The sequence below is a fragment of the Prionailurus bengalensis genome, chromosome B2, assembly GCF_016509475.1.
Source record: "Prionailurus bengalensis isolate Pbe53 chromosome B2, Fcat_Pben_1.1_paternal_pri, whole genome shotgun sequence".
NCBI lineage: Eukaryota > Metazoa > Chordata > Mammalia > Carnivora > Felidae > Prionailurus > Prionailurus bengalensis.
This window is the reverse complement of record NC_057349.1, coordinates 40,317,123-40,344,447: the sequence shown is the minus strand read 5'-3', so window position 1 is coordinate 40,344,447 and position 27,325 is coordinate 40,317,123. Positions and strand designations below refer to the sequence as shown.

The window sequence follows — 27,325 nt, the reverse complement described above, 5'->3', positions numbered from 1 at the left end:
CTACCTCAGATTTTACAAAGTCTAAGAAAAGAGCTGGATTACAGGTAGGGGTGTGTGTGTGTGTGTGTGTGTGTGTGTGTGTGTGTGTGTGTAAAAATATATCAACATGTTTTGGTCTTTTAATAAAACCTAGATTCAAAATAAAATCCATTTCTCTCTCTGTAAGTTATTTTTTATTTGAGGGAAAGACATACATGTCAAATCCATAATCTCAAGAGTATACTTAATCTAATGTTAGCTGATTTAGTTTTATAGTCAGAAATGTCCAGTTCTTGATTTTCTTTAAGTGCTGCCATTTAGGCAAAATATTCCTAGGAGGGGAAGAGACTAAACTATGCGCTCTTTAATATTCTTTCAGATCTAAAGTTCTGTGGCTATAGTTTAGGGATTTGACTCTGAACAGTGTGGTTTTTTAAAAAAAAAAAATTTTTTTTAACGTATATTATTTTTGAGACAGAGAGAGACAGAGCATGAACAGGGGAGGGTCAGAGAGCGAGGGAGACACAGAATCCGAAACAGGCTCCAGGCTCTGAGCCGTCAGCACAGAGCCTGATGCGGGGCTTGAACTCACGGACTGTGAGATCATGACCTGAGCCGAAGTCGGACACTTAACCGAATGAGCCACCCAGGCGCCCCTAAACAGTGTGTTTTAATTATATAAAATGTTTAAAGAAAAATATAAGGAGGGGTGCCTGGGTGGCTCAGTTGGTTAAGCATCCGACTTTGGCTCAGGTCATGATCTCGTGGTTCATGGGTTCGAGCCCCGTGTCGGGCTCTGTGCTGACAGCTGAGAGCCTGGAGCCTGCTTTGGATTCTGTGTCTCCCTCTCTCTCTGTATCTCTCCTGCTCACGCTATGTCTCTCTCTCTCTCAAAAAATAAATAAAAAAATTTAAAGAGAAATATAAAGAATGTTCAGAGAAAATGATGATTATTGAAAAGAAAGACAAAAAGAGAAACAGAATCTGAGATTGTATAGTGATGAGTGGATGAAATTAGGGAGTTTTCTGTGTGGTTATCCTGAAGTAAAAAAAAAAGACGGCACAAGATACAATGCTAATCCATAGGAAGAAATACTGACAGAGAAAAGAATAGGGAAAGGCTGGCACCTAACAACATAGTCTTCAGTGGGGAAAGGCAGTTTCCTGTCTTCCTCCCACTTTCCTGGATGAGGGCAAAAGGGGAAAAATAGAGAACTAGCAGCAAATAAGACCACTCCTGTCATAACACCTACTGTCACTCCCAGAATACCACCATAAATTCTTTAAAATACCTCAGCAAATGGATGATTGTAGGTCTGGGGCAGGGAAAGCACAAATGTGCCCGGGGCATCTTTTGTGCCAGAAAGCAATGTGGTGCGCAAATACTAATGGGCTTGGGTCAAAAGAACAGTGAAGCCAATTGAATAGATTCCCACTGACCAAGATTGGCAGTTTAAGCTTCAAAAAGAAACTATTTTAAAAAGGAAATCTTGATATGTGACTATAAAACACTGAATAAATAAAAATCAAAGAGTAGTATTTTTTTCTTTTTTTAGAGAGAGAAAATGAGCATGTGAGCAGGGGAGAGGGGCAAAGGGAGAGAGGGAAAGAGACTCTTAATCAGACTCCACGCTCAGTGCGGAGCCCGACAAGGGGCTCAATCCCAAAGCCCTGGGATCATGACCTGAGCTGAAATCAAGGGTTGGTCAGTCAACAGACTGAGCCACCCAGGTGCCCTCCAAGAGTAATATTAAAAACCAAAAACACAACCGTCCTAAGCAAACAAAAAAGATTTACAGTTGTCACCACTGAAGGCAACTTTAGACCAACTGCTTATTTTGAAAATCAGTAAAGGAAAACCTTTTCCTTAGAGAAGAAACACGATGGCTAAAACAAATGGTTTTAAAAAGTGTGCAAATATTAAAGTAAATATAGCAAAGTACTAATTACTGAATCTAAGTGGTAGGTACATGGATGTTTACTGTACCAACTCTTGCCTGTATGTTTAAAATTTTTAATAATAAAAAGCTAGTAAAGAGGTGCCTGGGTGGCTCAGTCAGTTAAGTGTCTGACTCTTGATTTTGGCACAGGTCATGATCTCAAGTTGGGGAGACTGAGCCCTGCGTTAGGCTCTATGCTGACAGTGTGGGGCCTGCTTGGGATTCTCTCTCTCTCATCCCCTGCCCCTTCCCTCATGCACACGCTCTCTCAAAATAAATAAACATTAAAAAAAAAAAAAAAAAGCTAGAAAAAAAGCCTCCTGGCCTTTGAGAAAAAAATCGCATTACTTTATATAAATGATACACTAATTCCCTACAGCACATTTTCTTCTTTTCGGTGTCTTTATAAGGTAACAGCAATAATGTAGAAGTGAAATCCTGATAGCATACTTTGTGTTTTCAAAAGCATATGTGAGAATTTAAATGTATGCACTACATTGATTTCAAATTAAGGACTCCTCATTAAGGTTTTCAGTTTATAAATTAAAATTTATGTATTTTAAGTATGCACAGTCCCTAAGTATTTTTATGAATATATATCAGGATCTGATATAGTACCTTTAACACACAGATGAATACATACAGCCTCAGAAATTTGGATCCATTATAACCTGTTTAGAATTTACATGAGCAAATAAGAGGTTATATTCCATATTTAAAATCACTGGTATCTTGAATTAGTTTAGTAAAAAGTGTATATACATACTTGATATCTTCTGAGTGAAGGTAAATGTTACTACATGCTCTTCTGTGACACTGTCCAAATGCTGTTTTTCTTCCTGAAGTGCCATTCCAATTAAATGTAACACCTCAAATAAAATATTTTGTAACTTTTAGTAAATCAAAAACCAAGTACATATGTTTGTAAGAAATAACAAAAATGTTCATGATTGAGAAAAGATAAAGCAAACCACTGAAGACCAAGTGCAGTAAAAAACAGGCTGAAATACTAATTTTTATTAAATTCAAACTCTGACCAACCATTCATATAATATGTACTTTTCAGTTTTTTTTAATTTTTTTTTTTAACGTTTATTTATTTTTGAGACAGAGAGAGACAGAGCATGCATGGGGGAGGGTCAAAGAGAGAGGGAAACACAGAATCCGAAACAGGCTCCAGGCTCTGAGCAGGTCAGCATAGAGCTCGACGTGGGGCTCGAACTCACGGACCGCGAGATCATGACCTGAGCCGAAGTTGGCCGCCCAACCGACTGAGCCACCCAGGCGCCCCTGTACTTTTCAGTTTTATGCTATCCCTATACTATGGTCTTAAAAAAATCTTCAAAGAATCTCAGTGGCCAAATAATTAGAGCTGAAAGCATCTATCATGTAATGAGCTAGTCTACAATACTTTCTACTTAAATTTCTCTAAGGACTAAAAATCTTAATCATCGCAGAAAGACAGATACTTTTATTTCTAATGCCATGTAACTTATAATGATGTTTACAGTTCTTCTTTATATCTCGCAAAAAATTCCTCACCAGGCTTCTAAGAAAATATAAAATTACACTGAGTCTATTTGCATTTTTACTGCTCTTATCCTGCTCCTCAATTTTTGAAGGAGATGTACGTATGGCATCTGTACGTTTCCCCACACGAAGAGCTACTGTGGCTGTTGGAGACTTGGATGAATTAGGTTAGCTTGAATGACACAAAGCAAATGTACACAAAAGGTAAATAGCCTTCATTCTTTTTTTTTCTCTATCATTTCCGACAAATCTTTTGCTCAGATAATACTGATGGTCTCTAGTAGACCATAGCTTTGTGCTTTTACGTTTTAAGCATATTTATAAACGGGAGGGGGGTATAAGTATACACACATCTTAGCCAATGAGATACTTGAGGGTGCGGAGACAATGGAAAGAAAAGTAGCTTTGGAAGAAGGCTCTGGAAGAATGCTCACTTTCATTTGTATCCTGGCTTCACTGCTTTCAAGCTACATGGCTTCAGGGAATCCCTCTGAGCCTAATTTCATCATCTTTAAAATGGAAAAAACCAGTTTCCCTTTAGAGTTCTGCAGATTGCAAATATTGTACGTAAAAGTACTTAGCACAGAATAAGGTACAGAGTAGGCTAAGTCTATTAACTGAATAATTACTATTATGTTATTTACTAATTGAGTAACACACACAAGCTGACTGAATCTCACTGAAAACTGACTTGCTCATCTACATAATGGAAAAAGTTGTATCTACCCAAAAGGGATGTTGTGTGAATTCAATAAATAAATAATTCAATGAGTTACATCAAAGCTATAAAGTAAAATACCAACAAGGTTCTAGACATGTCACTTACTAGCTATAAGACCATTAGTCTGTGAGTTTCAATTTCTTCAACTGCAAAATACAGATACTGATGAACCCACGGGGGTTTTGAGGGAATTAAATAAAAAACACAGGTCAAAGATAACACATTATACAAACGTCAGAGTACTGCATAAACAAAGACATATCACCAACAATCAATGAGAAGCAGATAGACCAACAAGAAAAGGGAACCACAACCATGTGGTATAAAAACATATCTGCCTGGCTATCATTTTCGCTGTCAGACACAAAAAACAGTAATAATATTACTATATTTCAAATTAAGGTAACATGGCATTTTGTGCTAAGTTGTCTGTATATAGATATGGACAAGAATATTCTGGCTTTTACCCAAAACGCGCAGAAATATAAATAATAAATGTCTTCAAACCTACCCTTTGCAGCATGGACTCAGACCAGGCATATCCATTATGTTCTACAGCCCACTGCAGTATTGTCCTCATGATGCACAACATCACGTCTGACTGCAAAATGTTTACCAGACTTGCAAACAGAGGGCAAAATGGAGGCAGAACTGGAGGTGGAAGTGCTGCACAAATAAAGTTATTACTGGTTTCTTTGTAGAAGATGCTTAAAAAACAAAACAAAAACAAACAAACCTATCCCTGTATTAGATACTTCTGACAGGTCTTCACTCAAAGAATATCCACTAATACACATGTTAAAACTATATTTTACCTTCTCAACGTCAAATGCATAAAAACAGCTACATAAATAGAAGCAGTACAGAGGAAAGCTTTGTTTTCCCTAGAAATGTCTTAGGATCTGAGACAAAATCAGTAACCCAAAGGTGACTCAGACTTATTCCTATATTTGCATATTTATTAGCCTTGAATGTTCCCTCGGAAAGCATATATTTAAATCTTTCACTTCATCAAGGATAATCATTATAGTCGATAGAAAACGTTTAACAAGGAGAAGGGACTGACAAGAGAGTTTTAGAAAGATTAAAAGTACCTGTATCTTCCCTATTTTGTCTTTTCAATTTCCGTTGAGCTTCCTCTGCCTAATAAGAAAGGAAGACATTTGGACAGGGAATTAGCAATGCACAACCACCTAATACCCAAAACTACTAAGTTTTGTCTTTGTCATATCATCTTCTGATTTCATTTTACTTATTTATTTACTTTATTATTTTTTTTGTTGGCGGGTGTGGGGGGAGAGGTGGAGGCGGAAAACTGAGGATCTGAAGCAGGCTCCATGCTAACAGCAGAGAGCCCAATGATGGGCTCGAACTCAGGAACCATGAGATCATGATCTGAGCCGAAGTCAGATGCTTAACTGACTAAGCCATCCAGGTGCCTCTCATCTTCTGATTTTAGAAGAGATTTACCCTTAGTTTTATATATAGTCCCCCCTCCCCACACCAACACATCAAGGTTATTTTTTTCCCCACTAACCACCCCCCCACCCCCCAAACCCCAAGGAGTTCTTTCTTATTTTAAAAAGCAGGGGAAACATATACAAACCAAAACCAAAAAAGTTATTTGGGTCTGAGCTCTGCAACACGCATCTAAAACTAAACAAAAGCTTCATGTTCAAGTTTAATTAACGCCATCTACTGAAAAAGTATTTTAAGAGTAGACTGCTAAAAGACAAAATTTGACTAAGACTCATGAGGAAAATTCCATAAATTTCTATTGGAACACATGTTAAGTAGTAGCAATTCTGAAATGAACATAAAATAGCTTAACTGACTATTACATAGGTTGACAATCTGTCTTCAAAAGCCAGTAAAATACATATGTGTGGTTATGTATATAATTATATAGATCTTATGTATGTAGCAAAAGATCTTATGTATGGGGAGGGGGAACCCAAAATATTAGGAAGTGATATTTTAGGTAATCTATACTTTCCTTCATTATACTTTTTATATTTTTCAAATTTCCTATAATAAAAATGTATCCTTTTTCAATCTCTGAAAAGCAGTAAAAGTTGTTTAGGAAAAACAAAGAAACACAGCTCTTCCTCAGTACACTTTTAATTTTCCCAATTACCTTGGACTGCTCTGCCCTTGAAAAGTGATAGAAATACAAATTGAACTCTTTGGCACACTCTGGTTTCAGTTCGTACATGCCTCGTCCTGTTAATCCAGGTTTTCTATGGAAAAAAAGTCCTTAAAATATTATTACTAAAGTCATACACTAATTTATGAGACAAGCTTAGATAACAGAATAAAAAAATCAAAGCTCTCATTTACTTCTGGTGGATGTAAGCTGTTACTATTTTCTTTTTTTTTTAATTTTTTTCAACGTTTTATTTATTTTTGGGACAGAGGGAGACAGAGCATGAACGGGGGAGGGGCAGAGAGAGAGGGAGACACAGAATCGGAAACAGGCTCCAGGCTCTGAGCCATCAGCCCAGAGCCCGACACGGGGCTCGAACTCACGGACCGCGAGATCGTGACCTGGCTGAAGTCGGACGCTTAACCGACTGTGCCACCCAGGCGCCCCATGCTGTTACTATTTTCTATGGGTTAATTTGGCAATCTACAGCAAAGCTCTATGTACATCATTTTGCCTGACACATCCACTTTGAATTAATCCTAACTGGACAGGTGAATGCGATGGTCATTGTAGTGACAATTCAAAGTCTAACTATAGGGAATAGGTTACGCACGTTACGACACCTCTAAACAGTTGAACATCATTAAAAGTAATAATAATTTTTAAACTTTGACATATAAAGATATCTCTGATAAGTTCTACTTATCAGAGTAGAAGTGGAAAAAAGTAGGTACAATTTTAAGGTTTAGAGAATCTTTTTTATATATATATATATCTTTTATATATATTATATATATTTCTGTATTTTCTCTAAAAGCAAGTGTTGTATCTTTTAATTTAATTTAATTTAATTTAATTTAATTTAATTTAATTTAATGTCTTCACACCCAGTGCAGAGCCCAATGCAGGGCTTGAACTCATGACCCCAAGATCAAGACCTGAGCTGAGATCAAGAGTCAATGTTTAACTGGCTGAGCCACCCAGATGTCCCCATATATTGTATCTTTATAATCAACAAAAATAAAGACATTACTGTTGGGGTGGGAGCAAGGAAAAAGCAGCATTGAGAAGCTGCCTCAACAACCTTAGTGGGGATAAACTGGTTTACTGACTGGGCAATGCACTGGAAGAGTGAAGGCAGTATTCAAAGGCCATCCCATAACTTAGGAGACGCATTCAAATGAAAACGAAGAAAGCAGTTTTAAGAAAGCTCAATGCACTGCCTTAGGTCATCTGTTCAGTTTAATGTCAATTATCTGAAACTATCAGCTATGAACACTGGTTCTGAGCACAGTGAACATTCTTATAAATCAATTTTAGTTACTGAGTGAAGAGCTAGATCAGAAGAGTGAAAGGACAGTGAGAAATCTAGTTCAGAAATTTGTATCTGAAAAGGCTGTCACTCTCTGAAGGCAACAATTTCATTCTCAGTTCCATCAAAGGAAGCACCAAGAAAAATTAATATATTAAAAACAACTGAACGGGAAACAACAGGAAGTAAACTCACTTGAAATGCGCAACTGCTTCAATTACGCTCTCCATGCCAGTCTCCTTGTTCTCCTAACAGTATGAGAAACAAGTGTGTTTCATGTTAATTGTGTATCTGCTAGCACTTTAAACATTGTGCTTTTCTCTCTCTCTTTTTTAACTTTTATTTTTGACAGAGAGTGAGACAGAACGTGAGCAATGAGCGGCAGAAAGAGAGAGGGAGACACAGAAGCAGGGTCCAGGCTCTGAGCTGTCAGCACAGAGTCCAACGCAGGGCTCGAACCCACAAACCATGAGATCATGACCTGAGCTGAAGCTGGATGCTTAACCCACTGAGCCACCCAGGTGCCCCTGTGCTTTTCTCTTCTTAAGCCTTACACAGCAACTCTATGAAGCAGCTATACTATTATCCCAGTTTTTATAGCTGAGGATTCCATAGTAAACATAATTATTAATACATAACGAGGGAAACTTAGTTGATAAGCTAACATTCATTCAGACTCATACAGTTAAAAATAAGTCACTATCCTACGGTTTCAAGGTGACAGCTTTCAAAAGGAATTAACTTAAAAGCACAAAGTACACATAACATTTAAAATTTATGTAAGATATTTAGCATTTCGTGAAGGTTACACTAATTTCTTATCTATTTTTGGTAAAACAGCATTTCCGAAATCATATCCTATTAATAACAAGATGTTAATAGGAATTCTAATTAAAGAATTCTCTGGTCAAGAATGTTTGGTAAATATAGTTGCCATTACTTTGTACAAGATGTATTTTAAAATGCTGTTTTAAATTGTATTCTTCTTTATTCTAAAGTCGAAGTGAAACTGTAATTGCTTCCTCATCTAGCAACTCAGGATTTGTTTCCTGTATTAAAAAAGCACAAGTAATTTTTATCCTGACTAGATATCTAGTGGTATTAAGAAATTATTGATTATTGTTCTTTTAGGTGTGATCGTGGCATACGGATAGACAAGTTTTCCTAAAAGTCCTTTTGGACCAGTTTCTCCATGTTGGCCCTGCTGACATCTAGAGCAGACAATTCTTTGCTGTGGGGGTTCTGTCCTGTGCATTGCAGGATATTCAGCTGCACCTCTGGCCTCTGCTCACTGGATGCCAGGAGCACCATACGACCCTGCCCTGAGTGGTGATCTGGCCAAATGTCTCGTGGGGGCAAAGTTGTCCCTGGCCGAGAACCATTGTTTTACACACATACAATTCTAGTTATAGATGAAATGGTAAACCTGGTATTCTGGGCTTTTTGTTTGTTTGTTTGTTTTGTTTTGTTTTGGTTAGAACAGCTCAGCAAAATCAAATTCTGGATTACTGTTGTACAACAGTACACCTACATCAAACAGGCCAAAAAAATAAATAAAACCGCACAGACAAAAAGGAAAAAAATGAAATCTTTTACCTTTGGCCCTTTTAACCATCTCATACAAACCAACTACTTATAGTACAGCTAAGTACATACATAAAAAAAGTTACTGGAATGCTCGGAATTAAGACTGTTTGTTGTTGTTTCTGTTTGTTTTTTTTTCAAAGTTTTTTTTTTTTCTCCTTTGAAATTATAACGAACATGGTCCACCACAAGTAAAGTCAGAAGTAGAACAGAGAACACTCCAAAGGCTGGTTTGGTCATCTGAGATCATTAAAAATGGTTGACCCCTAACAATACATACAAAAAATATTAAATGTAAATAAAAAACACAAATGAATTTTCCTTTTTCAAGTACTTTTAAGAAAAAAACCAGGGCCTTGGAAGTTTTGATTCTTTTTTTTCCCTCCCCTGTTGCAAACTCACGCTGTGGTTTTGGTTGGATGGTGGAGAGCGTGTGTCATCTGTGGGTAAACTTGACATTCTTAACAAAATAATCGGGGGGGGGGGGCAGGGATTCATGGTTGGGGTAAAGATAAAACAAGACTAGTTGAAACTGGAGATGGGTTCTGTTATGTTTTCTACTTCTATAGATATTTGAAATTTTTCATAATGCAAAGTTTAAAGGAAGTATTACTATGAAACAAATAGGGGTTTAAGTCCCAGAAGAATGACCATTAAGGTTGAAAGTTTTGATCTATGTTTCAAATTTGGGGAAACATTTTGAAAAGCCTCAAGGAAATAAGGACCACTCCTAACCAGAGGTGTTGGTTATCTATCTGAAAAACCCTGTGGCTGAAAAATAGGTGGCCAAAGACCTTGAGACCCTACAGTTATAATTAGCTTCTGAATGCCCATGAACATTATTTTACATTCACTAGAAGGAAAAGAGATGGCTCCCTAAGAAGAGTTTTTGAATGCTTCAGAAGGAAAAAGCTCTGGAAAACTTCAGTTTGCTCAACACAGCCGGGCAGGTATTTTCTCACTTCCTTCTCCAATACACTAGGTTAAACATTACACCACCCATGGCAACTTTGTAGTAAAGACTCTATAACAAGCCCTTATCTACTGGATACATAAATTCAGTTCTCAAGACCAGGTTTACTTTTTTTTTTTTTTAATGTTTATTTATTTTGAGAGCGAGAGACAGACACAGAGTGTGAGCGGGAGAGGGGCAGAGAAAGAAGGAGACAGAACCCGAAGCAGGGCCTCGGCTCTGAGCTGTCAGCACAGAGCCTGACGTGGGGCTCGAACTCACGAACCACGAGATCATGACCTGAACTGAAGCTGGACGTTCAACCGACTGAGCCACCAGGCGCCCCAAGACCAGGTTTACTTTTATTTAGCATCCTTATCTTTTCTAAGAATTCCCTGTAAGAGATTCTACTTCTATGCTCTTTTCTATCCCCCATCCCTAGTATTCTCTTTTTTTTTCAGCATTAAAAAATTTTTTTTAAAGTAATCTCTATGCCCAACATGGGGATCAAACCCATGACCCCAAGTTCAAGAGTCACATGCTCTGCAACTGAGCCAGCCAAGCACCCCTCTAATTATTTCTAGTAAGAGCGACTAGTAGGAGTTATACATGTCCTAGAACTGTAGTCTTTACCACTGGAAAAGGTATACAGAAGTAATCTCTACACACTAGCCTGACAGGGAGGGAAGAATTTCTAAATTTCTTTTTTAAGGTATAGGTACTTACATCTTCAGGTAAAGACTTCACCAGTTCACTATGAGCCATAGGTTTGATGCTTAATTGATGGATAATCTCTCGCTTAATTTCATCTGTAGCATTTACCTGTCCAACTCCAGGACTAAATCTCTCTCCTGTCAATGCAAAAGCACATATCCACACATTTAACATAACCAGCATACTTAAGCAGTATATACTTACAATTCACGCAACACAATATATTTTTCTTTCTATGCAATGGGAAGGTAGCAACTGGCTCGGCAACAAGCTAGGGTCAGAGCAGCTCCTAACCTCTGAGGCTCAGACACAACAAGTGAGTGCAGGGTTTGGGCAGAGGAGAGAAAACTCTGGTTGCTGTTTTGAAAGAATAGGATCAGAAGGCAGGAAGGAACTGGATGTAGTAGAAAAGTGGTACAGCAGTAGTTGAACCAGTAGCCTCGGAAACTGCTTTTCCCGCCATCTGCCACATGGTAGCAGGGAGAGGAGCCTTCCTTTGTCCTTCTATCTAGTGGCAAATAAGATATCACCTCCTGACAGTAGCCAGGATTCTCTGTTCTATGAACTACAGAGTCTAAAATAGCAGAGGAGGTGGGGAAGGTATAGGATAAAAGAATAGGAAAGATGGAGGTGACAAGACTGAAAATACAGGCAGTAAGAAAAGAAACCTGCATCTATTAGCCACATGTCTCTATTAATTTTATTATTATTATTATTATTATTATTATTATTGTATCTAAAGCCAAGATAAGTTTTGTGACACAAAACCATGGGAGGAAACATCCCTAAGATATAAAGTAACAGTAAATAGATCCTAAATATCCTATTCTTGCTTGGTATACTCTTCTGTTCCCCTTCTTTCTCCTCAGACAAGGAGTCTTTCAGATTATTCTACTTCAGTACGTCTACTCTCTTGTTCCAAATTGCCACAGGACCATCACTCTCGGTGCTACAGTAACCAGAGGGGAGAAAGACGTGGATGCTCTAACCTTCCCCCCAAACTGAAGAACCGCTCAACTAAAAGAAACATAGCTCAGAAATTCTGAACTATTTGCCACCACAAAAACCAATGTAATTTTATAAAGGTCGCAAACAATCCAAACTTACCAACAAGCATTATGATGAGGTATAGCATTTCTTCTATTAGAGTATTATTTTGCTGAACTACATCCTGTAGCAAGTGGGGGGAGAGAAAGTTCAGAGATAAGAATACCAGTACTGTATTATCTCAGGTAATGAATGTACCCCAAAAGAATGGAAGATACTTCTTTAAATGAGGCTTATAAACGGGCTTATAAAACATGCTCTTACCTTATGGGTAATCTCTGAGCTAAATCTCTTCCCATAGTCTGGAGTACTGAAAATCTGATAAAGTTCAAAGCGGCTGAGCATTATCATCAGGAAATGATTCGGATCCATCATAGAGACACCTGTCTTTTTTTTTTTTTTTTAATGTTTGAGATAAAGGAAAAGAGGGAGGTCAAAAGGGTTACTAAATAATTAGTGGAAGATATTTTGGGCTGCATAGGTGAAAATAGCTTAGTCACCAATCCCAATACAAGACGAAAACCCATTTAGCCCAATTCCCTACTTGTGGAAGCTACAAGTGTGGACAAGAATCTAAGATGGTAAAACAAAATGAAACAGAAACAAAACAACCCTCCTCTAAACCAACACATCAGAGTAACATGGACTATAGGTTCTCTTTCCTTTTAATGCTTTGAATTACTTGCAGCCCCATGAATGCAGTTCTTAAGTTTTATTTCAGCATTCTCCTATCACCGTCTAGTATGTGGACTCAGAGAGAAACGTGATATGGCAATTAAGCTTCTAGTACTTTTTATATACGTGATATTAGATTGTTATCAAGAACTCTCAAACTAATTTTTGCTGATAAAAACTATGCTAACTGAAGTAACAGCTTTTAAATATTAGTTTAATTCTCCTTTAATTTCATCTGTATAAATTCTAAATCAACTTGGATTTTAATTTATTTTGAACCAATCATTTTTGAAATTTACATTCCATAACTTTTCTATAATTTTTCAATCCACAGCAATAATATGGAAAAACTACTATATGATAAGTATTGTGCTATGCACAACAGACAAACAGGGACTAAGATATAGTTGCCGTGATTTAGTGGAGGGGACAAGAAGTAAATAGGCAACCACAATCCAGAGCTATGAAAGCTACGCTGGGGATGAGCACCATGCTATGGGCCTTCCCAAATGGGATATGTAGCCACATTATTGTGTGTCTGCAATGGCTTTCTGGAGAAAGTGACCCTGAACACTAAGACATGCAGGAAAACAAGTCACTAGGTAAATGGAAAAGGAAGCAGGTAGGGTGGGCAAACTAGGGAGCAAAAGAAAGAAATGTGCAGAGTTTAAGACTTAAGACAGAGCATGGCAATTTCAGAGAATTTTAAGAAAGGTAAGTTTCACAAGCCTTGGAAATCAAATCAGTTTAACGGGGTTGGGGCTTTAATCAGAGGACAATGAAAAAAGGACGGCTTTCAGGTTTCTGACTCTAACAACTATATACACTGTTGAACAATACACCAAGGTAGGAAACGCAAGATAGGAGGAAGGTATGGAGGAAATAAGAGTAGTTTGAATATGTTAAATCTGAGATGTGTCCAGGAAATCTAGATGAAAATGTTCTACAGGCTCTTAGTCATATGAGTTTGGAGCTCAGTAGACAGGGCTAGGCTAAAGTTACAGATTTGGAAGTAATCCTAAGTGCTGGGTTCTGTAGAAATAACAAGGAAAACAATTCCCTATGAACTGTAAGTTTAATGCTTTTAATTCATTACCTGAAGCATTACTATATCCTTGTCAAACATTTCACGCCTGCATTTCACATTGTGGTAGTAATAAATCTAAAAAAAATAATAATAATAATTACATTGGGCAAATAGGTTTTTATTTGTGCAGGTCCCTCCTCTCCCCAATCCCCAAGAGCACATGGGTTCAATGCAAGTGTGAATGTGTGTGTGTGCACACGCACCAACACACAATGTGGCTTCCTCAACAGTTAATACTATCTTAGCAGAGATTAATTAGAAATTTTCAGATTTCAGTGTTCACTGTATGGTTCACATTTTGCAGCCAACTTTCTGGTTCTCCCAAGAAAGTTACTTCTGTAAGGTTTATAGCTACGAAAAATGGGGGAGGGGGGGGAACCTTATCTATACCAAGACTTGATGAAGTCTAAAACTTAAAACCTCAATTTCAGAGCTAATTACTATAGAGCTTTTTTTGATTGAAGTAGAGTCGACACACAATGTTACATGAGTTTCAGGTGTACAAGACAGCGATCGGACAAGTCTACATGTTACGCTGTGCTCACAAGTTTAGGTACAATCTGTCACCATATAACACTATTATAATGCCATTGACTCTATTCCCTATGCTGTGCCTCTCATCCTGACTCCAAAATTAGAAACCTATACCTCCCACTCAGCTTCACCCATTTTACCCATCCTCTGACTCCCTCCCCTCTGACAACCATCTAATAGAACTTTTACCACAATTTAAAGGGATGAAATCTGAATTTTTATTATATTACATTTGTTGTTCTAAAAAATGATCTCAAGTTAAATATCAAGAAAATTAAGTTCATTTGTACTTTTGATATTGTTTCTTGACAAAGTATGAATAAAAGTTCCAAGAAACATTTTGGTTTAACCTTACATTTATCTTCTTGAACAATTTTAATATAGATACTCAACTTTCAAAGACTTAAGTATGTTGAAAATTATAACCTTCACAGAAGTCAAAGGAATGGATGAAAACTACTCATAAACTAAAAATACACTTACCTGGTTTACTAAAGAGAACCCATTTCTTCTCCACATTCCTGCATGTACTTGGGCACATAAAACAAGACATCTAAGAGGGTGTTCTATCAACATGGGTGGGCTAAGTTCACTCTGTAAAGACAAAAAATAAAACAAAAAAAAAATACTCAAAAATCTCAACTCTATGAAGAAGACTGGTTGATAGGGATGGAAACTTTATATAAAACAGTAGTTAAAATTACTCAAAGTATGTTTGTGTGACGGTTAATTTTATGGGTCAACTTGGACAGGCCATGGCACCGTTTTTGATTAACACCAGTTAATGTTGCTATGACGGTATTTTGTGGACATGATTAATTTTTAAATCAGTAGACTCTGAGTGAAGCAGATTACTCTCCATAATGTGGGTGGACCTCATCCAATTAGTTCAAGGCCTTAAGAGAAAACACAGGATGAAGAAATTCTGCTTCCAGATTGCCTTTGGTCCTCAGACTACATCAACTCTTCCTTGGGTCCTCAGCCTGCCATGCCAGACTGCCAGGCAGGCATATTTCACACTTGTCAGGCCCATAAGTGCATGAGCCAATTCCTTACAATAAATCCATTTTTTTTTTATGTCTCTTTCTTTCTCCATACTTACATACCCATGTGCACATGCATGTGGATACACTCTTCCACTGGTTCTGTTTTTCTGAAGAACTCTTGTTTAATAAAGTTTGTTTCAAACTGATTTCAAATACATGGAACATAATACATAGGTATTTACTTTTAAATGTTAGTACTACTTACTAGAGGTAGTAGCTCTGGAAATTTATATGCCACTTCACTTTTGCTTAATAATACATGTAAACCTGCATGGAAGAATAAACAAAAAAGTATTTCTACAACTGCAAGTCACTTAGAAAAAAGTCCTAAATATTCACTCAACTTTGTATCTAACTTCTTTTCTCTTTTTCTTTGGGAACGTATCCCATTACAAATTAAGATAGAAAATGAATTGCATCCATAAATGAAGCTTTTTAATTGATATTCTAATGAACCTCTGGATCAAAGGCACATTTAGAACCACAGTCTTAATTACATGTACTGATATACACGGATGACATTTTATGGAGATAAATGTTAGACATACAAACACACAAAAGCAGTTATAGAACTATTAAAGCAATTTATATATGTTATGCCAACTTGAAGGGTCATGTTTCATTGGGCTATGGAGTCTGTTCCCATTTAGAGTATAGTAGGAGAGATCCTTCTGGCAAGTGAACAGGGAAACTGGTTCTGGGATTCATGGTCTGCGTGGATCCTGATCTCAGAATTAAGTTCCCCAGAACTTCCAGTTTAAGATCAAAGCCTCTTAAGTTCCTGACTGCAAAGGGCTCTTGTATAGCTCCACCTTAGTTAATTCTGTTACTTAAGAATTAATTATCCTGTTTATGTTGTCTAAACAGGGAATGGTTTTTATAATCTTATCAGTGGATGTTGGCCATGTGGGTCAAGCCTGGCTTAAGGCTTTTGTCACCCGAGAAGACCTACATTTTGAGTCTCATTCTGACACTCTGACACTCAACCTCCATTAGTACACACTCCAAGTTGTTCTTGAACTATTTTGTATGTGTTTCCTTAGCTCTTCAATTAGATTATAAGCATTCAGGCCAAGCTTTATCAACAGTGAGTAGAATGCTCAAAAATGTTCACTGAGAAGGTTTGAGAGTGGTAGACACCTAGGCAGAAACTAGTACATCTGAAGGGTACTATTTTCCTTGTGGGTAACTATCAGCATCAGCCTCCATCATACAACCAGATTTTTATAAAGGCAGCAAAGATCAGCAGCTGAGCAGTAAACGGGACCAACGTTCCTGCACTCCAGCTGAATACTCTTCCACAACACCACGCTGTTACCTGCTCATATTGACTATCAACAGGTTCAGGATGCCCAAAGCACTTACAGAAACACAACTGGGCCTGAACAAGTTACAGAAATAAGAGATTTCTTCCCACAATCATAATTTCATACTAAGTGCTTTTTTGTTGTTCCATTTGTTTTTTTTGGTTGTTGTTCCATTTGTTGTACTACTGATATCCAGATGGCTAAGTTATCTTAAATCTTCACAACTTCCAGAAGACTATTCTAATGCTAGGCTCTAGCAGGAGGAAGATGGGATAATGGTCAGAACAATGAAAAATTGCCTTCAGAAAACAGGGATTATTAGTCCTGATCCCATGGACATTAAAAGAATAAAGGAATACCAGGAATGGCCCTATGCCCACAAATTTGATAACTTAGATGAAATGTACCAGTTTCTTGAAAAACACAAACTACCAAACTCATACAAGGAAAAACAGATAACTAGAATTAACTTACATCCATTAAAGAAATGGAATCGGTAGTTAATAACCTTCCAAAAAAGAAAGTATCAGGTTCTTATGGCTTCACTGACGAACTCTACCAAACGTTTAAGGAAGAAATGGTATCAGTTCTCTACAATTTCTTACACACATACACACATGCACCCCACTTTCACGTCATATTAGGTTACTGAGCCATACACTTAAATTACAAATGCTGCAATGAGTAAAAATAGCTACCTTTAGAACTTCTTTCTACTCTCTCAGTTAAAAATGGAACTAAAGGGAACAACAGTATGTGAGCAGGATAAGATTTCCTACAATTAAAAAAAAAAAGAATCCCTGCAATCAAGAAATACAGAAGGAAGCTACACTGAAATGAGTCTGCAGAGATGGACGAATGTATATTCAAAGTTTTTGGTTGCTGCAAGGTGGCAGCCTCAAATATTCTACCAAATATAAATGGCTTGTAAATCAACCACTCATGATTAAAAAACTATCCCTAAAAAGGTTATCAATAAATAAGCTTGGAGGGAGAGAAAAAAATTTGGGGGTGGTTTCAGTTTACCAGCAATCACTTAAGTGATACAGCAATTTGAATTTAACAACACAGACCTTGAATCTGGGTTGAGTTAAGCAGTAACAACAGGTGATTAAGTGCAGTGAAGAAGTCTGAAGGGGGCACACCTGGGTGGCTCAGGTTAAGCATCTAACTCTTGACTTCGGCTCATGTCATCATCTCACGGTTTGTGAGTTGAAGCCTTGCATTGGGCTCCGTGCTGACAGTGCAGAGCCTGCTTGGGATTCTCTCTCCCTCTGCCTCTCTGCCCTTCCCTCGTGCATGTTCGTTCTCTCTCTCTCTCTCTCTCTCTCTCTCTCAAAAAAAAAAAAAAAAGTCTGAAGAAGTGCTATGGTATGGTTGTTATAAAGATGGATTCTGGTGCCAAACCACCTCACAATCCCCACTCTCTTTCTCACCGCATAACATTAAGCAAGTCACCTCTGTGTCTCAGTCTTCCCATCCGTGAAGGAAATTCAATAACAATACCTACCTCACAGGCGGATGGTGATTAAGTCAATGCTTAGCAAACTCTCAGTATAATGTGTACTAAGTGCTCAATAAATATTAGTCACAAACAACAATTTAAAAGATGATTTCAGGGTCCTTTGGTGGGGGGGGGGAGAAATGCTTTACCTGCAAGTAAGCGAGAAACTGGGAGGTGAATGCTAACTTTTTCTTGGGAAACACAGTATCTGATAGTTTCCACTGAATGTCCACAAATGCTTAACGTGATTGGCTGTTCACCATCAGTGAAACCACCATGACACTGCATCAATACAGCAAGGCATTTCTTGTAAGCTTCAATTAACACTTTTTCCTAAAAAAGAGGGTTTTCTGTAAGTTATTCAAAAGGCTGGGTTTCTACAGCATTGAATAAGCACCTCAAATTCGACGAAGTCAGTATGTAAGTACCTCAAATATCAATATAGGCAACACCAAATTCAATCTTCCCTCCCCCAACTCCCCCTCTTCCAGTGCCCTGTCTCCATACAGCGGTGGAAATCTAGAAGTTATTCCAATACCCTCCTTTCCCTCATTTCCCACTGTCCAATCTATTCCCAAACTGGCGATTTCACCTTCTAAATTTCTCTCAAACCTGGCCACTGATCACCTCCAGTAACTCAAAGGAAAGCCAACCATCTATTAAATCTCTCTACTTTTTCCCTCCTCCATCTATTCTCCACACAGAATAACTTTAAAAAACGTGTAAACTGGGTTATGTCACTTTTTCTGCTTGGTAGCCGCTAGTGGCATCTCAATTTGTTAGAATAAAACCCAAATTTCTTTCCAAGGCCCTGCAAAGTCAGGCACCTGTCCACTTTTCTACCTTCAACCTCTGTGCTCCAACCTGAGCCTTCTCACAGCTTCTGGACCAACCATACTCTTTCTTATCACAGAGCATGATGCAGCTGTCTCTCAGTCAGGAATATGTTTTACTCTTTGACCAGTTAACTCTGACACATAGTTCAGAAGTCTTCTGTTACCTCTCAACTTACACAGGCTCTCATCTAGACTTTATAGCCAAAGGAAAGCAAAATAATTTTAAGACAGAACAAATGTAACAATTGTAAAGCTTTACTTTTGGATAAATTTCTAAACTCTTTTTATATGCTCAAAATCTAGATGGGATTATGGAAAAAATGAAGATAGTAACATAAGAGAAGAGAGAGTGTGGATTATTTCTTCCTCTATTTTCCAATTTTTTTCTGAGGATTCAGAATTTTAACTTTTATGGAATTTATAGGTAAGAGAGGAAAATATGCTGTTTTATGAGTTAAGTATCACTACTATCCTCTCCAGATCTCCTCAGAATTTACTGAGGAATTTGTTTATTTCCCCTCCTCCATTTATCGCCTTACCCCCTACCCCTAGAGGAAACTCACGTCTAAAGCACACCAGTCTTGCATCATTGAAATGACATGTGTTAATTTCATTTGTAGTGTGAAGGCTGCCTCCCACTCTGGTTCCATTTCAATATGCTGTCCTACTTGACGTGTAATTGGGTCCATCCCCTTAAAGGAAGCAAAAAGATTTAAAATGGATTAAAATTTTATTTGTTCTCTTACATGGGCACTTAAGAAATAATATAGAAGAAATATATATTGATTACAAAAACATACAGAGAAGTTTTAAAAAGAATAAGTAGTGTAAGTCCAACTCCAAATTACATACTTATATAACAGTCTCTAAAATATAAATTAAAAATCCCAGTATAAAACAAATTATTTGAGGCAATTTTTTTAATGTTTTAAACAATAAAATGTGTATTTCACTGCAACAATCCTTCAAATTATTTTTAACCCTATCATCTACAGACCGAACTATTAGAAGAAATTGGATAGGCTTTTAAAATGTTACTGAATTTATAAATATATTTTACAATATACTGCAACAAAATCTTTATACTTATTCTGAATCTGCAACTAAAATTTCTCAGACACTAAAAGAAAGCAAAACATGGGGTGCCTGAGTGGCTCAGTTGGTTAAGTGTCCAACTTCGGCTCAGTTTTGAGCCCTGCATCGGGCTCTGCACTGACAGCTCAGAGCCTGGAGCCTGCTTTGGATTCTGTGTCTCCCTCTCCCTCTGCCTCTCCCCTGCTTGAGCTCTGTCTCTCTCTCTCTCTCTCAAAAATAAACAAACATTAAAAAAAAAGAAAGAAAGAAAAAAAAGCAAAACAAAAGAAAAACAGAAAGTAAAATATTATTTCATACAAATATACATTTTTGAAAGAATCTTAATTAAGAATATAATTTTTTAGGGGCTCCCAGGGGGCTCAGCCAGTTAAGTGTCCAACTTTGGCACAGGTCATGATCTCACGCTTCATGAGTTGAAGCTCTGTGTCGGGCTCTGTGCTGACAGATCAAACCTGGAGCTTGCTTCAGATTCTGTGTGTCTCTCTCTCTGCCCCTCCCCAACTTGTGCTCTGTCTCTGTCTCTCAAAAATAAATAAAAACATTAAAAAATTAAAAAAAAAGAGTATCATTTGTAGAACCTAGCCTAACTACTCTTGGTGTGTCAGAACTGATTAAATAACAGAAAATAGAGGATACTAAAGTATTTAAAATGACCAAAGTGGGGCGCCTGGGTGGCTCAAGTCGGTTGAGTGCCCGACTTCAGCTCAGGTCATGATCTCACACTCCATGAGTTCGAGCCCCACATCAGGCTCTGTGCTGACAGCTCAGAGCCTGGAGCCTGCTTCGGATTCTGTGTCTCCCTCTCTCTCTGCCCCTCCCCTGCTCATACTCTGTCTCTGTCTCAAATAAAAACATTTAAAAAATAAATAAAATGACCAAAGTAGATATTGTTTCTACAGATATAAGAAAAAACACAGAAGTATTATAATAAACTAAACATCATGAACCACCACCCAACACAGAAACTAGAATGTTTTCCAAAAATGATCAGTCAATTTTGCTATTTCTTGCTTACGAAAGTTGGATAGCTATTAAAAGAATCATAATGGTGCAGCTCAGATATTTTGGGATATCATCTACCTTCTTACAGTTAAAAGTGGTTAAATAGACCAGTTGGCTCCTGTTTCTAGATTCTGTTCTGTTTCCAAAGAAGAGAATTAAACATAGGGGAATAAGATCTATACCGTATTATACAAATATCACATCAAGGAGAGAAAAAGAAATATGGAAACATTAAAACTAAAAAATCAAACATTATAGTTTTTTAAATAATTAACTTGACAATGCTTCCACGTAAACCTAATATTAAAAAGATTGTCATTGTAAAATTACAATCCCCAAAGAAAGAATGTTAATGGTAACCAAAAGAATAACCAAATACAAAAAAAACAACACAGCAGATGCCAGAACTTATGCTGGGATCTCATTCATTCTACACCTTGCTAAGAGTTTCTAATTAAAGAGGAGCTTCTTGGTCCAAATTGTAGTCACCCAAATTATTCTTTTAGAAATGTGTCCCAAATGAAAAGAATATAAAAAGATGTTCAGTTCAGTGAACAAAAAAAAAAAAAAAAAAAAAAAAAAAAAAAAGAAAGAAAAGGAAAGTGTTTCCTTTTATTTTTGAAAAATTTTTTTAGAGATTATTTATTTTGAGAGAGAGGCAGAGAGAGAATCCTAAGCAGGCTTCATACTATCAGTGAGGAGCCTGATGTGGGGCTTGAACTCACGAACCATGAGATCATGACCTGAGCCAAAGTCAGACGCTTAATCAACTGAGACACCCAGGTGCCCCCAGTGTTTCCCTTTAAAATGTGTCAGTTTATACATACCTGCATACATTTGAGTAATTCCAAAAAGGCATCAAATCCTTCTAGGAACTTCTGCCTCAGATCATCTGACCATTCAGTTGGTTTGCTAATTAACACATACCTGAACAAGATAAAAATAGCAATGAATATATGGGTAAACACTGACATTTTATAAATTGCAAGTGGTTGGATAATTCAACAAAAGCTTACTTGAGATCTAAAATAAGGCTCTGAACTCTCCTAAACTTGAAGGCTTGTAAAGCAGTATATCGTTCAAACTGAAATCTGCCCTGGGCATCTCGATGTCTCAAATGGTCCATAAAAGTCTTAATGATAATGGTCATTAGGTTTTCCTCTGTGATGAGCATCCGAGCCTAGGACGAAGTATATCAGAGTACATGGTAATCAAAACCTATTTACTAGAAATCTAAAAAAAAGTCACCAACATTGGTTAGCTCTTTGAAGTTTAAACCTTTTTCAGTGCAAACATATAATATCATAAATGCATTACTGTGTATTTCTAAATAACAATTACTTACTCCAATTGCCATGTGTATGAAGCAACAATTATATCACGGAGAAAGATGCCAGAATGTTAGGAGACATATCCATGGCTCATTATTCAAAGACAACTCGGGGTGAGGGGGTCTGAACCAGGCTGCAAATTTTCCTTAACTGAGACATTTAGATACCTATAATGGTATGGTATAATTATTCTAGGATCCAGAGGTTCATATCACAGATTCTGTAGAACTCAGTATGAAACTATATTTCTTCTTAATCTCCTTTTTAAAATTTATTTTTGTTCTTGTTTCTTTGTATATACATATCTATGTATTTTTGAATAAGCAAATACATTTAAATGATACACACACACACACACACACACACACACACACACACACACAGATAAAAGTCTCCTAGCTCCCAAGGTCCCCCTTGCAAAGGCAGTCTCTGCTAGTTTTCCTGCATATTCTTCTAGAGATGGTGCATGTGTATATACTACGTACATATATGCATATACACACACATATATACATTTATACTATATGGGTTAGATGTTATTAAGTAGATAGAAGTGTGCACATATTTAATTACATCCATCTCTCCCCCTCAAAAGATAGCATATTATAAACACTGTTCCGCACTTGTTTTTTTACTTCATATATTTTAGAGATTGTCCCATATCAGTTCATATAAATTCCCTCATTCTTTTTTTTGTCTAATTTTTTAATGTTTGTTTTTGAGAGAGACAGAGACACAGCAAGCAGGGGAGGGGCATAAAGAGAGGGAGACACAGAATCTGAAGCAGGCTCCAGGCTCTGAGCTGTCAGCACAGAGCCAACGTGGGGCTGAAACTCACGGACTGTGAGATCATGACCTGAGCCGAAGCTGGAGGCTTAACTGACCTGAGCCACCCAGGCGATCCCCCCTCATTCCTTATATCTATCATTAGGTATTCTTTTCTATCATACTTTATTTAGCCAGGCAGGCCCTTACCAATGAGACATGAGACATTAGGGCTTTTTCTAGTCCTATGCTATTTATTACAAAAGATGTTATAACAAATATCAACTGTGTACCACTGCAAGGATGTATGAATAGTATAATTTCTTACAAGTGGATTACTGGGTTAAAGTATATGTACATTATAAATTTTGACTGATACCAACAAATTGTTTCCACAAAGAAGCTCACCAATTTATATGTCCATCTACAGTGTGTACATTTCCTCTCATGCCTTCAATAACACAACTTCAAACATTAAAAAAAAATTTTTATTTTCTTAAAAAAAATATTTTTGAGAGACACAGAGTGTGAGTGGGGGAGGGGCAGAGAGAGAGGGAGACACAGATCCAAAGCAGGCTCCAGGCTCTGAGCTGTCAGCAGAGGGCCCGATGTGGGGCTCGAACTCATGGAGTGTGAGATCATGACCTGAGCTGAAGTCGGACACTTAACTGACTGAGCCACCCAGGTGCCCCAGTAAGTAGTTTTAAATAAAAACAAAGGCAGACAGAGAGAGAGAATCCCAAGCAGGCTTCGCAATGTCCATGTAGAGCTGGGTGAGGGGCTCGAACTCCTGAACTGTGAGATCATGACCTAAACTGAGATCGAGTCGGATGCTTCACCGACTGAGCCACCCAGGTGCCCCCAGAAGATCTAGTATTATTTGAATACCTCATTATTATTCTTCCACAATGGATCATACTTTTCTAGACTAACTAGGTTCAAGTTATTATTGGTGCTGGGGGACTATATAACTAGGTCTCTCATTAAGCATTTAACAATGTAGAAAGTTGCACCAAAAAGTAGGACAAAAAAGTACAGAAGACAGAAGTCTAAGAATATAGTAAAGTTGTGTTCTTAAGGTAAAGGTTAAGTTCTGAGGCCATCAGATAAAGAGAAAATCTATAAAGTTAAATATTCCTTTGAAAAACTCAAAAGTCATCATCACGTTGCCAAGAGTTAGGGTCTAAGAACCTCAAAAGTCAACAGGATTAACTTCTGTTCAGTTTCCTACACAGTAAAGACAAAAGTCCAGCTTGAAAAAGAGAAGGTACTGATAGGTTAAGATAAAAGGATATTCTTTGTTGGTTTTTTGTTTGCTCTATTAGGGGATTTGGGAAAACTTAAATGTCACTGACTTACAAAAACTCTGTAGAGCTTGCTGGTAAGACTTATAACCAAAAATTGAGGGAAGTTTGGTAGAGACAATTTAATATTCACGGAGTGTGTATCTCACCAACAAAGGCATTTATTTAGCATTTTCAGTTTCAGTTGAATGTTAAAAAGAGTTTATCCAGCACATAATTTTGGATTGGATTCTAACTGTCGTGGGTGCCAAATTAAAAAAAATCAATTAAGGCAGCTAGCCCATTAGTACTGTCCCATTAAAATAGGGGAGTTATGGGGCACCTGGGTGGCTCAGTTGGTTAAGTGTCCGACTTTGGCTCAGGTCATGATCTTGTGGTTCATGAGTTTGAACCTCGTGTTGGCTCTGTGCTGACAGGTCGGAGCCTGGAGCCTGCTTTGGATTCTGTCTCCCTCTCTCTCTCTCTGTGCCTCCCCTGCTTGTGCTGTCTCTCGCTGTCTCTCAAAAATAAATAAATGTTAAAAGAAAAATTTAAAAAATGAAACAAAATGGGAGTTACTCAGGCATTGCTATTTCTAAAAAGAAAACTTAAGAAAGCATATTTTCCAAGGTTCCAACAGAAAAGAAGGACAAAAAAGTTGGTGCTTGGCTTTATCACCTCATGCCTAGATTGTTGCTAACCTTTCAAGGTAATCTTTAACATTAAAAATCTAACATTATTATACAGTTCCAGTACTTCTTACCACTCACCCTAAAACACTACTTGATTTTTATATGCCTACAATTCACTTTGCTTTAAAATATATTACTGCTACTTACCTTAACTACAGTTTTATTCATTTTATGTAATTTATATTCAATTTTGTGTTGTAAGGCTCATTACATATCTAACAGCATATTCAAAATGGGCCAACATTCCCCCTAAGGCTCTGAAAAACTTTACTGAATAATAATGGCCCGTGCACACACTTTTAATTAAACTAAATATGATGAGCATACAGGGGTAATGCTGACTATAAATCAGGGTACATTTGATCAAAACAAGTTAGAAGAAGTAAGATAGTCTTGTCACTTGAATTAGTACTGGCTCTTGACCAAACTATTTAAAAATGAAGACTGAATTTTCAGTTAACCCAAAAGACCAATAAATGGGATTCTATCACTCATATGAAACATTTCACTAATATCTAGGGCAAGTGGTTTTTAAGCAGGGATATGCATATGAATTACTAATGGTGCTTTTTCAAGAAACTATTACATGCATTCTTCCAGTCATGATGGGATAAGCTTGAGGTGGACCAACACTTCCACCAAGAACAACCAGAAAAGATCAACTAGAAAAAAAAAGTCTGAAATCATTAGAGACCCCCTGAGGCCACAAGGGTTCAAGGGGATAAAACCTTCGAGAAGGGGAGCGGCACAGGGAGGTGAGCCAACATCCTGCAGCTACTTTTCCCTCAGCATCTCCCTCTTCCGGGAGTGTGGCAAAATGGGACTGAAGATCCCAGGAAAGAGTCTGCCAGAGCTGCTAATAATGGGGAGAAGACCCTGAGATTTTAGCTGTCCCATGGTGTGAGGAGCCCAGGATTCTAGCAAGAACACAAGGGTGGGAATGGAGTCCAACTTTCTTCCAGTTTTCCCCTTAAGACATTTGCAAAATTCTGAAGCTGTGCAGGACAGAAGTCTAAGAGCAGAAAGTCTAGAAGGGCAAAGGAGTGATGTGGCAGCCTCAGCAAGCTGAGGAAACAAAACTTGAGTTCAGGAGCCTAGAGAGGGGAAGAACTCTAGTGAGCACTCCAGGCTCTAAAGTGGGAGCCCTCCCAGGGCAACGTTGCGGGATGAGGATGGACCAGAAGACAGAGTCTTGCCAAAACAACCTGGAGTCATGGCAATCCCGCAGTGGACTGATCGGCCTCACTCTATCTGCCTCACAGTAAGGGGACTATTCTTGGGAGGAAGATATTACACGGAGTCTTAAGATTTTCTAATGAAAACCATCCTGTCGGAAGGCAATGAGAACGAGAATGGGGCAGAAACCATATGTGAATGACTACAAAATTTCCCAAACCGAGAAAGCCACCGGCCTAAGAGATGCAGTATCTACAAACTCCAATATCTATAAATATAAAGAAAACCAAACCTACATAAATCATAGCAAGACTGCTGAAACCTAAGACAAAATGCCAATAAAAAGTTACTAAGCATTCCAAATGACTAAAAAAACCAAAAGGGGTAAAATATTACAAAAAAATTAAATCAGAATAGAATACAAATGATCTAGATAATGACATTATAAGACCATGACACAGCTAAGATTTACATGTTCAGAAAATTGAGGAAAAAATGGAGGATTTTACCAGAAAACTGGAATCTTAAAAAAAAAAAAAAAAAGAGTGGATTTTTGCTTCAGGAATCAGGCAAGAGAGAGTAGATGTACTTTTCTCTAGTCCTCCCACTAAGTACACCATGTCCAAAATTCTGGACATCATATGCAAAAGACCACCACAAGATTCAGAATGGTGGCCAGAAGAAGGCAGACTGGCTAGGGACCTCAGAGACCCCAAGAAAAGACACGACAGAGAGATCTAAGAAGCTGGCAACCTGAAAATGCCAATGGGCACAGGCTTTTTTAAAAAGCCCCAATAAAAGCCTGCTCTGTCAGCCACAGGAAAGAAGTAACTCAGCAGGACAGAAAACTTTCCGACAATAACCCCTCCGCTCTAGCCAACCACTACGGAAAAAACTGTAGCTCTATCCCCATCTACACCAGCAAAGGCTGAATGGTGAAGTCCAGACTTCCACTCTTCAGGGGCTGAAATATGGTACCTGCTTGCAATATCAGGGATGCACGTCCTAACTTCAAGGGCAGTGCTACTGAAAGCTACTCCGTGGACCAGTGGCCTGCCAACTGTTTG

The 27,325-nt window shown here is 37.7% G+C and overlaps 1 protein-coding gene across 6 annotated transcripts in view; it reads right to left on the bottom strand.

The window, feature by feature from the left end:
- The window catches only part of UBR2 (ubiquitin protein ligase E3 component n-recognin 2), a 124,685-nt gene that overhangs the window by 31,146 nt on the left and 66,214 nt on the right, over positions 1-27,325 (bottom strand). For all 6 annotated transcript variants that reach the window (XM_043591414.1, XM_043591413.1, XM_043591416.1 and 3 more), the window contains exons 12-26: positions 22,028-22,191; positions 21,839-21,938; positions 19,478-19,606; positions 18,228-18,411; positions 15,473-15,534; positions 14,705-14,815; positions 13,697-13,762; positions 12,190-12,312; positions 11,986-12,049; positions 10,891-11,015; positions 7,824-7,876; positions 6,308-6,410; positions 5,265-5,313; positions 4,682-4,836; positions 2,686-2,788 (exon numbers count right to left, since the gene is read on the bottom strand). In XM_043591414.1, the coding sequence (XP_043447349.1) occupies positions 2,686-2,788; positions 4,682-4,836; positions 5,265-5,313; positions 6,308-6,410; positions 7,824-7,876; positions 10,891-11,015; positions 11,986-12,049; positions 12,190-12,312; positions 13,697-13,762; positions 14,705-14,815; positions 15,473-15,534; positions 18,228-18,411; positions 19,478-19,606; positions 21,839-21,938; positions 22,028-22,191 (1,591 nt within the window). The remainder of the gene's footprint in view (positions 1-2,685; positions 2,789-4,681; positions 4,837-5,264; positions 5,314-6,307; positions 6,411-7,823; positions 7,877-10,890; positions 11,016-11,985; positions 12,050-12,189; positions 12,313-13,696; positions 13,763-14,704; positions 14,816-15,472; positions 15,535-18,227; positions 18,412-19,477; positions 19,607-21,838; positions 21,939-22,027; positions 22,192-27,325) is intronic.